General features: G+C 43.2%; 1 protein-coding gene across 3 annotated transcripts in view; it reads right to left on the reverse strand.

Moving 5' to 3' along the window:
- Positions 1-11,094, reverse strand: part of CD47 (CD47 molecule) — a 54,990-nt gene extending 43,896 nt beyond the window's left edge. For 2 of the 3 annotated variants that reach the window (XM_081234385.1, XM_081234384.1), the window contains exon 1: positions 10,404-10,563. In XM_081234385.1, the coding sequence (XP_081090511.1) occupies positions 10,404-10,449 (46 nt within the window). In that variant the 5' untranslated portion in view covers positions 10,450-10,563. Of the gene's footprint in view, positions 1-10,403; positions 10,564-11,017 lie in introns of those variants that run through there. The other variant, XM_081234386.1, reaches the window with a different exon arrangement.
- Positions 11,095-11,636: the final 542 nt, after the last annotated feature.

Here is an 11,636-nt window from a genome sequence, read left to right on the forward strand (position 1 = left end):
CCATATGTACATGTGTCTATTCTTCCAATTCTCTTTTAAAACCAAGATGGTTGTACCGTCTTGCTGGTTTGCTTATTAATGTGAAATAAAAACTTTGACACATGTTCATTTTATATTTGTTTGAGTCAAGATTTTACCTTCTAAAAATTATCCTTTAATTAAAGAGATACAAGTGAAGAGCTAAATTATCCCAGTGATCTTTTTTTTTTTTTTTTTTTTTGCGGTACGCGGGCCTCTCACTGTTGTGGCCCCTCCCGTCGCGGAGCACAGGCTCCGGACGCGCAGGCTCAGCGGCCATGGCTCACGGGCCCAGCCGCTCCGCGGCATGTGGGATCCTCCCGGACCGGGGCACGAACCCGTGTCCCCTGCATCGGCAGGCGGACTCTCAACCACTGCGCCACCAGGGAAGCCCTCCAGTGATCTTTTTTAGAAGTGGTAAGACCGCTTCTAAGTAAGTAAGAAGCAGTCAGCAAGCCTTCCACGATTTCATAACTTATGTTTAGAAATGAATTTTCTAAAGAATACAGAAAGCACTGATTACTCTGTTATTTGTTGTAATATTAATGCAAACATTTTTATAGCTGAAGCAATTTAAGTAGAATAAATGCTGTCAATAACCTTCAAAGTGAAATTGACCTGGATAAACTATAATTTGAATAATCCTTGCACTAATAATTAATAAATATAGTCCAAAATGTTGCTCCATCAGCTGTTAACTACAACTTCATCCTCTATAAACATTTGTTAAAAAGCTATTAAGTAGTAAAATTATCTGATTTGGTTTTTCTCTATTTTGCCTACTGCCTTCTGATGAAACAGCAAAGTGAAGAAATGATCTAAAATATACAGAGCAAATAAAGGATCATATAGATAATTATCATGAATAAGTAAGTTCTGAATAATCAAGAAATGCCTACAGCAGTCTAAATCAGATAGAAATTGATCAGTATAACCATCAGCCATGCCAGTTACAGATAAATTAACAAATGAAATAAGAAAATTAACCTATATCAAATGCCAAAAATATTGGACCTTACAACCACTGTGAATACAGACCACCAACTCAAACCATCTCATACCACAGTCCTCAAAACAGCTGCTATACACTTTCAGAAACGGCTTAATGCATGATACTCACAGTACACAGGTCTAGGTCAGAAATGCTAACATTCAGCAAATGTTTATTGAGAATTACCTGATCTGAAACACTGTGACAGGATGTGGGGATACATTAATGGAAAAAAATGTAGGAATTATCTTTAAGAAGCTTAGAATTCTCACTTGGGGGACTGATACCTACTTCTTATAACCCAAGGTCATAAGGGCTGTCCTTCCTGTACGAAGTGCTATGGATGGGCAGGAAAGTAATCAGTCTTACGGATTTCAAGGAAAATGTTTGTTGGGTCTTCCCTGGTGGCACAGTGGTTAACAATCTGCCTGCCAATGCAGGGGACACGGGTTTGAGCCCTGGTCGGGGAGGATCCCACAAGCCGCGGAGCAACTAAGCCCGTGTGCCACAACTACAGAGCCTGCACTCTAGGGCCCTTGAGCCACAACTACTGAGCCTGCGTGCCACAACTACTGAAGCCTATGTGCCTAGAGCCCGTGCTCCGCAACAAGAGAAGCCACCACAATGAGAAGCCCGCTCATTGCAACAAAAAGTAGCCCCCGCTCACCACAACTAGAGAAAGCCCGCACATGGCAGCGAAGACCCAACACAGCCAAAAATAAAATAAAATAAATAAATTTATTTTAAAAAAAAAAGAAAATGTTTGTTGCTACTAAGGGAACAACAGAAGATTGCCGTAGACCCTGACCATTTAGGCCTTCAATCTTTTGTCGTTTCACATGTTCCACATAAAAGTTCTCTCCTTTGTAACAACTCTGAAATCACTCTCCTTTTGCAAGAGTTTATCTTATACTCTCCGAAGGAGTCCTCTCTTCCTATTTCAAGTTGAGTCCTCCAGATAAGAAACCAGAAGCTTCCAATACTTCCACCTATAAATTTTCCTGCTACCCCAACTATCCACACCTCTCTTCCCCTCACTTCCTCCTCTTCAGAAATGAACCCTGTCACCTGAGAGCTAGTTTACATTTCTGCCCCACACTCATCAATCTCCTCGAGGACTTTCCCTCGTTGTCTATCATCCTCCGACATCCCTCAAGTTCATTTACAGTAGGTTTAAAAAAACTCCTTTAAATGCTTGAATATTAGCCGACTGAAAAAAATAAGTCCCTTGTACTTGCCTCTGTTTCCTAGCATCCTAGAAAGATAATCTACATGCATTTCTTCACCTCTTATTCACTTCTTAAATCTCTGCCACCTGGCCTCCATCTTGGCCTTTTTCACTACAACAGCTCTTGCCAAAGTCACCAATCATCCCCTGTGAGAACGGAATGCACGTGGTTCACTCTCTATCTTGACTTCTCTACAGTTCTTGAGCCAGTGGGCAGCTCCTTTCTTGCTCTTGTCTCTTGGCTTCTATGTCTCTGGATTTCCTCCTAGAGCCTTCTCCACCTCGTTGCAGCATTTTTCTTTATTGAAATCTACTCCTTGACTCACAATAAATATTAGGTTCCTAAGGACTTCCTGTCCAACGCTGCCCCCCACCCCCACCCCCCACCCCAGTATTCTCCCTCACTCCAGGTTTTAACTACCCACGCATTTTATTTAACTAGGCCTCACCTTTCTCCTTAACTGCAGACCTTGGAAAGCCAACTGGCTGCTATGTGTTTCCACTTGGATGCACTACAGTTACTTCAGAGTCAACATGTCCAAAAATCTACTTACCCTCTGCCTACCTTCATTCCAAATCCTCACTTCCCTAAAGTATTTTCTATTATCTACCAGTCAACCAGACCTGGACCTACGAATCACGCTGGATTCTGCCCTCTCCTTAGCCATGGAGAGTTCTTGTTAGGCTCAGCCTATTTAACAGTTCCTAAATCCAATGTCTGTTGTATGAATTAATTAGGCATTCATCATTTCTGCCTTGAACTATTGCCATACCCTCTTAACTAGCTCCCTGCCTTCAGCCTCAATGTTTCCCCATCCCAGCCATGTATTTTCCACAGTTCCCGAAATAACTGTTCCAAATGCAAATATACACTCTATTGCCTAATATACTTTAACAGCACCTGCCGCCCCCTGACTTTCAGGCTAAATTCTAAGGGTATTAGCATGGAATACAAACTAGGTCCTTCAAGATCCTGTCCAGCTCCACTTCCTGTACTCCTTCATTTCCAAACTAAGCTCCAATCATAACGACCTTCTTGCAATTCCATGGATATGCAAATGCACTCTCTTCTCCATGCCTTTCCCCCCACACACAAGCTGTTCCCCAGCCTAAGGAGGCCTGTACCTTTCACTGGGTGTTCAGGTAAGAGCACAAACTTTGGAGTCAGACCTTGGATGGTGACTTAGCACTTCCAAAGTGTATATATAACCTTGGGCAAGTTACTTAATTTCTGTATCTCAGTTTCCTCATCTATAAAATGTGAATATTGATAGTGTACACCTCATAGAGATTTTGTTAAGATTTAATCAGATAAAGAACATGGAGTTCTTAGTTCAGTGCCTTTCACATACACCGCAAATGTTCAATAAATGGCAGCTACAGTTCACTAACTTTGGCTCTTCCTGAAAGCACGGTTGAGATGTTCAATCGTGTCCCCTTCGTTGCTACTACTCAACTGTATTCATCCCTCCTTATTGCTCCCACTGCCCCCTCTTCAAGTGCTGTCAATGCACTTACTATCAAATCTTGTAACTGCTGTTTTACTTTACTGATCTCTCCTTTAGGATCAAAAGATAGTAATGCAAGGACAATGTCTTCATTTGGTATCCTATGGATCTAACCCAGGGTCCAGCAAGTAGGACTTAATATAGTCCTTCTGAATGTAAAAATTTAAAGTATGAATTCCAAGAAGGGAAAATCTAAACATCGTATCAGGGAAGATTCACTCTTCTTCCGTATTTCAAAAGAATCCTCCACTGTTTCTTATTTCTATAGACCTGATTACAGTATCGTGAAGCTACATATTTTAATGAAAAATCTAAATCAAGTCAGTTGCAGATTGGATGGAACAGTTCCTTTAAAATTACTTGTCATGTCTAAGAATGCTCTTCCTACCAGGTGGTGTTTAAACTGGGTCTGGAAGGATAGTAGGAATGTCATAGAAAAGTAAGAGCTTTCTAGGCAGAGTACATAATGAGTACAGGGGAGTGAAGAAAGAGAATAACCGAAGGCTGATGATTATTCAGGTGAGCTCTAGGAAACGGCTGGAAAAGATGGGTAAGAAGTATTGTAAAGGCTTCCTTGAATGTCATTCTGAGGAGTTTGGAGTTGAAACCATAAGCAGTAGCAAACCACTCAGACTACTTACATTAAAAAAAAATAATACAGCAGTATGAAGGGTGAATTGCGGAAGGAAAGGAGATGGGAAAGAAGATACATTAAGAGATCACTGCAGTAATCCAGGCAAATGACAACTGAAAAGAAGGCCAAAAATTACAGTAAAAAAACAAAAAAGGAAAATCGACATAAGTCAGGTGTGGGAGGTAAAGGAGAAGAAGAAAGAAGAATTGTAAAGTTGTTAACTAAAAAACAAACAACCCAATCCCAAAATGGGCAGAAGACCTAAACAGACATTTCTCCAAAGAAGATATACAGATTGCCAACAAACACATGAATGGATGCTCAACATCACTAATCATTACAGAAATGCAAATCAAAACTAGAATGAGATATCACCTCACACCAGTCAGAATGGCCTTTATCAAAAAATCTACAAACAATAAATGCTGGAGAGGGTGTGGAGAAAAGGGAACCCTCTTGCACTGTTGGTGGGAATGTAAATTGATACAGCCACTACAGAGAACTGTATGGAGGTTCCTTAAAAAACTAAAAAAACTACCATATGACCCAGCAATCCCACTACTGGGCATACACCCTGAGAAAACCATAATTCAAAAAGAGTCATGTACCACAATGTTCATTGCAGCTCTATTTACAATAGCCAGGACATGGAAGCAACCTACGTGTCCACTGACAGATGAATGGATAAAGAAGATGTGGCACATATATACAATGGAATATTACTCAGCCATAAAAAGAAACGAAATTGAGTTATTTGTAGTGAGGTGGATGGACCTAGAGTCTGTCATACAGAGTGAAGTAAGTCAGAAAGGGAAAAACAAATACCGTATGCTAACACATATATATGGAATCTAAAAAAAAAAAAAAACTGGTTCTGAAGAACCTAGGGGCAGGACAGGAATAAAGACACAGATGTAGAGAATGGACCTGAGGACACGGGGAGGGGGAAGGGTAAGCTCGGACGAAGTGAGAGAGTGTCATGGACATATATACACTACCAAATGTAGAACAGATAGCTAGTGGGTGGGAAGCAGACACATAGCACAGGGAGATCAGCTCCGTGCTTTGTGACCACCTAGAGGGGTGTGATAGGGAGGGTGAGAGGGAGACGCAAGAGGGAGGGGACATGGGGATATATGTATATGTACAGCTGATTCACTCTGTTATACAGCAGAAACTAACACACCATTGTAAAGCAATTATACTCCAACATAGTTGTTAAAAAAACTAAAAAATAAAGTAAAATAAAAACAAAGTTGTTGGCTAAAATATCAATAGTATGCATAACTAGTTAGATTATGGATTCACTATACAGAAAAGAGATTTAGGGGTGAATATTCTTTCAATATTTAATAAGCTGAGTGTTTTTTAAAAGTACCTGTGATGCAATGAAATGGAGATGTCCAGTAGATCCCAGGATATATCAATCTGGATTAAAGAAGAAAAGTCTGAGCTACAAAGACTTGGGAATTACAAGAATATAGGCAGTAATTGAAACTGTGAGCATGAACAAGATCACCCAGAGAGTCCTTGCAAAGCAAAGAGAGCAGGTACCAGAGAATAAAGTGTCGGGGAATACCAATATTTATGGAGCAAATAGTTAAAGAGGAACAAACCAAGGATGTGAGAAAAAGAAGTGATAGAAGTAGGTGAGGCAGCAAAGAATGCCACTGCAGACACCAAGGAAGGGTCTTAATATGGACAAAACAGATGTCAAGCAGGAGGAGTAAAAACAGCCTCTGGAGATTTAAAATTTCACCATTAGCTTCTTCACCTGCAGCCATGTCAGCAGACTAGGGACTCGTCAGTATAAGAAAGCAGAGAAAGAAGGCAATAACAGAAAGAGCGTGGAGGCCGGGACAAGGCCAAGGTTCTTTGGGTTGTTCTTCTTGTTTGTTTTTAATATGGGGTGAAACTTGAGCATGTCTGCTAGCTACGATGAAGGAATCAATGAAGAAGGAAAGATCTAAAGTACAAGGCTTAAGGATTAAGGTGATTAGGCAGGTCTCCAAGATGGTGGAAGTGAAAGAGCTGTAGACAGGGGATCCTTTCCTTGGAAAGTGAATAGGAACACTTGTGACACTGGGTGAAGGAGGAGAACGAGACGAACGTTGCCTAAGGTATTATAGACAAGTTTAGTAATGGTGGGCGGGAAGTTGAGAGAGTCCACACCACACATCACTATTTTTTGCAGTAGAGTAGGAAGTTAATTATTTGCTTGGAATGGATGTTCAGGATTGGCGTAAGAAGCCCCAGCAGTCACTAAGGTGAACGAAGCAAAGCTCGTTGAGTAAAGACACCTGCGAGAAATGAATCCTACTAATATTTGCCATCAGGCTTGGTCCCTGGTATGAAGAACTGGAGTCTCAAACTGAATTGGGTTAGAATGAGGGTCAAAAGGAGGATTTAGTCAGATCTCTCCTCAACAGAAACTAAATAAAGTCTGGGGTAAAATGGAGGTGTCCACACCTGTTTAGTTCTGACTCAAACTAATCTCCCACTGGGTTTTAAAGTGGCCTCATAAGAACAGAAATGGTCAACCTAGAATTATAAGGCCCGGGGCAGTTTAAAGTCAGTAACATCCAGAATTACAGCCTTATCAAGCACTTAAAATATATTAAGTACTACTGCGTTATAAAAACAAAAAATCCCTTCTCTTCATAAACTACACTTTAAGTTATTAAGAGGCATACAGTCTGAAATTTGTCTGTATGTCCAAGAGGGCCTTGCAAAATGCTTAGAGCATAACATGGGCTCATACTTGCTGGAAACAGGAAAAGCAATTTTGATAGACCCTGCACTTGCCAAATGCCTTGCCTTGTTTTTTAACCTATAAGCGTGACATGTATTCAAATATGCACTCTTTCTCCTAATCTAAATATTAAACCCTGGGATTGACCAGATTCTGAGTTTTATACAACTGCTCCATGGAGATGGAATAAAATATTCAGAGCAGGGTGTAACTTCTAATTCCTGTTGCAACTCCATGTAACCACAAAGAGGGAAAATTCAGGTTCTATTGTCTTAGTCTAGGTATATCAGAATCAAATTTCCTGGGTGCTCGATATTTTTTTAACTTTATTACTACAATAAGTTTAGCAAAATTGATCCTACACTATCGTTCTTGTTCTTTTATCATAGAAGAAATATCAGCACTAGTACACAAAGTGCAAGTTGCTTTATCACAACCCAAGAGTGCATTATATTAGGCTGAGGCACAAGATATAAAAATACAGAAATTTTTCTCTTGTATAAAAAGGTATGACAGCAAACACCTAAAAGATGGGTAAAATGGTTCTATGAAAATTACATCACGAAAAGAACATAAATGTATTAGAAAACAATGCCTATAGTAGCTAGAGTTGAATTAACATCAAGGAATGCAAACTTAGTTTTAATAATGCATTTTGGATTTAGAATGTTTATCAATTTTGGGAAAACCACCTATTTTTCATCTTTAGAACCTGGCCTTTCAAATCTCCATTAACCATTCAGTGGCAAAGATAAAAAACATCTGCCAAAATACAGATGACAGCATGAGCAAATGTCCTAATGGTAGGCATTTAGTGTAATGCTTTAGCATACTGCCTTCTAGACTGCTGGGCAGCCCCGGAAATAAGTACTTTTAAATAGGCATTTACTTCCTTAAAATGGCACATTGTGGTTAAAAGTCATCTATTCTTTAGGAGAAAAGAAAACATTTTTGTTTAAGCAAGCCAAATGACTACTAGACTTACACAATAAAAATGTTGTTTTTAACCATGTGTACCTTTGATTTTAAAAACTCACTTTGAGCAAAGAAAAAATTCAACCACTGATAAGACAGTTCATATCACTGTCCTTATGTGAGTAGCGTTTTATTTACCAGTTAGTGAATACCACTGAAACTGCTGATGTGCTTTTAAGCAATGTATAATTGGACATATGGGGAAGGGGGGAGGAAAGGAGAATAGTAACTCATTCTACATCTTGTAAACCAATAAAGGATGTTGTATTTTGCCTGTAATTAGAAGGAATGGGCATTTTAGACAATTTCCTTTACTACAAAGATCAATGGAAACTGTAGTGGTTACCCGGAAGTAGCCTTTGATTAACAATCATTTATAAATGAAACTGCAAGCAAATCAAACCTGAGTACAAATAAACGTACAAACCCATGACCTCCTTACTCATTTTAGAATCTAACTTCAGTCTCCCAAATACTTTGGTTTATAACTACTGGTGTTCTGAGACTGTTAACATCTCTTCATACATGTTCTTTTAAAACTACATATTAAACACACTTGCACAAAAATCCATTATATCCTATGACAAACACTATCCCTTCCTGTTTTATATTCAAGACTTAACTCAAATGCATAATGCCTCTGTTTTGTTTTTTTTCAGGTTATTATTAACTAAGTACAATGAAATACCATAAATTCTGAATTCTAAGACTCTGTAGGGACTTGAGCACACTACTATTGTATGTAAATGAGTGCTAATTATATGTGACCATACCTATTACTAAAAGAGGCCTAACCATTTCTATCCCCAAAAGTACCATTATAGCGCCTCTTTCTAATCGACTTGAAAATAGGACCCCGTTTTTAAAACAGTACATTATTTACACTTCTTACGCTTCAAACTAGCTTTGAGACCAACGGTCTGAATTAGTAATATTTTATTACAAATTCATAATCGGGTTCAATATAAGGCTTTCTGATCATACAACAGGTTTCTGAAAGCAGTATTATTTGAGCTATAATGATAGTAATGAGCAATAAGCCGTTAAGAATGATAACAGAAAACACTACCTTACCTAATATCAACCCTTCAGATAACAGAGATTGATTATTAGCAGCTCCAACATCCCAGGCGGCTTCAGAGTGAGGAAAGAGCTAAGCCGGGACTTAAGGGCATTTTGGAAATAGCTTGGAAGTCACAAGCCTTTATGAATGGCACAGTGAGGCTAATAACCCGTTTAAAATGTAATTAACTTAGCATTCTAGAATAAAATGTAACAACTGCTTGTTACTGTTACTCCAACTCAATTCTGAATTTTACAAAAAAGTTCACAAGAGGCTCTACAGATGTGAAGTGTGACAGGCACTGTAGAGCCACGAAAATTCCCATTCCTTCCTCAGTTGTTACAGACGAAGCACACGTTTTAAAAAAGCGAAATGGATTCCAAAAGCTTGGGGGGGCCAAAACGCCTTTGGCGTCGAAAGACACCAAATCTCACTCTGCCGCAAATATGCTTTGACTAGAGGTTACTGTCTTCATACTTCAAGCGAAATCTGGATTACTTTTAAAATGGTTCCCCTAAAAAAAAGTAGGAAAACTTGAACGTGCAGTTCGGACTGTATTAAAGTGGTTGATGGGGCGTGGGAGTAGCGAGAAAGAGTTCCCATCCAGGAAGCTTGTATCTAGGGTAATAAAAAAAAAAAAGGCAGCCAGAAGAATCTTCTGATTAAACGCTGGGTTGGAAATGAAACTTAACTGTGTCCTTTACGTCCCCTTAACTCCTATGTTCAGGTGGGAGGGCAAACAGGAGAAACCCCTTCTTTCAGACTTCGCCAAAATGCGCACTTGCATCGCATGAGGCTCGGGCCCTCCCACTCTCCCTCCTTCAACCCCAAGTGCGTTTAAAGCACTGAGGAGAGAGAGGGTGCGAAAGAGGGGGGACCCTAACAGCTGCCAACCCCTCTCCTCTGATCGCGCCCTTTCTCTCTACAGCTAATTTTTGCGCGAGGTGCACGGTTTGGAGTCTTCCTCAGTGTGTGCATCTGGAGGTGGAGAACAGGGTAAGATGAGCCCCGCTCTCACCCAGGGGAAGAGGAAGAGGAGGCAAAGGAAGCAAAGAAGGGGGCGCAGATTACCCGCGGGGCCCTCCCACGTCCGCACCCCGGGCGTGCAGGGCCCGCGTGCCCCGCGCCCTGGCCACCCTCTCCAGGGAGCCGCCGGGCCAGAGGGGGCGCAGCCCACACACCCGCGGGGGCGGCGAGACACTAGCCGCAGAGCCAAGAGCGAGTGACCACTCACCGCAGCGCGCCGAGCCCAGCAGCAGCAACACCACCAGGGGCCACATCTCCGCCCCCGCCGCGGGGTCGCCGCCGCCGCAGGTGTCTGGAGCAGGCGCCGCCGCCGTTAGAGAGGACCGACCGCCGCCTCCCGTCACAGTCAGGACCGGGTGCCCAGGCGGCTTGGCCGCGCGCAGGCGCGCTCCCGCCGCCCCACACCCGCTCCCCCTCCCGCTCGGGCCGCGCACGCGCGCTCGGCCTCGCCCCCCGCCCCGCCGCGACTGCTGTTGACGCGTCGCCCTTCCGACTCGCGGCCTCGAGTTCCCGCTCCCGCCAGCTCCCCGGCGGTGGCGCGCGCCGGGCATCCTCGTCAAGCCCTGCCGCCCCAGTCCCCCGCCCCCCTGTCAGTGTCCCCGAGGCTGAGCGCGTATTCTCACGCTCACCGGGACCTCATTACCCCTGTCCCTGTCTGCTGTTACCTTTTTGCCTCCCGCACCGCCGTGGGCCCCACTGTCCTCCCTCCACTCATCCTCTCCTTCTTTCACTCCCATCCTCACGCTTCAGGAACTACCGCCCCCAGGCGCTGCTCAGCCGGACCGCGGAGCCCCGGACCCTCCCGAGCCCAGGCTCACTCGCCTCTTCCGGGGTCGACGTTCTCCTGCGCGCTTGGACCTTGACGCCTCCACGCCTCTCACTTCTGCCCGTTTCCCCTGAAGCTCCGCCGCCTGCCGCAGGAGCTCACACCGCGTGGGGGCGTCCCTACGCTTCCCCCCGCGGGCAGCGAGCCGGGGGCACCGCGCCGAGGGCAGACAGGTGGCGGGCGCCTGTCCGCAGGGAACTTCCGCGCTCGCGTCGTGGGCTCCGGCGCCCTCCTCGGTTCACCTGCCCCCAACTGCTTTTGTTTTCCTAGCGGCTCTCGGGTTCTCAGCTCTTTTTCTCGCCTTGTTCTATAGTGTTTTCAACCTTTGAACGGGATTACTCAAACAAGTTCCACTCGCGGTGGTAAACACTTTGAGATGTGGTTAATTATGGAACCCTAGGGGCGATCAGGCATGGTCACAAACGTTAGAAGAAGTATCCAAGATGTCCCTTCCTGCAGAGTCACTGGGCCTGGTTAGTGATCTCGCCCTGTGCACTCCTGCTCAGTTTGGGTTTAGCTTGCTTGAAAAATGGGTTCAAAGTGTGGCTCCAAGCCACAATATGGACAAGGCCTTTGAATAGCTCACCGAATCACACAGGCCACATCATTCCTACT

This window comes from Mesoplodon bidens (assembly GCF_964165515.1).
Source record: "Mesoplodon bidens genome assembly, chromosome: 5".
NCBI lineage: Eukaryota > Metazoa > Chordata > Mammalia > Artiodactyla > Ziphiidae > Mesoplodon > Mesoplodon bidens.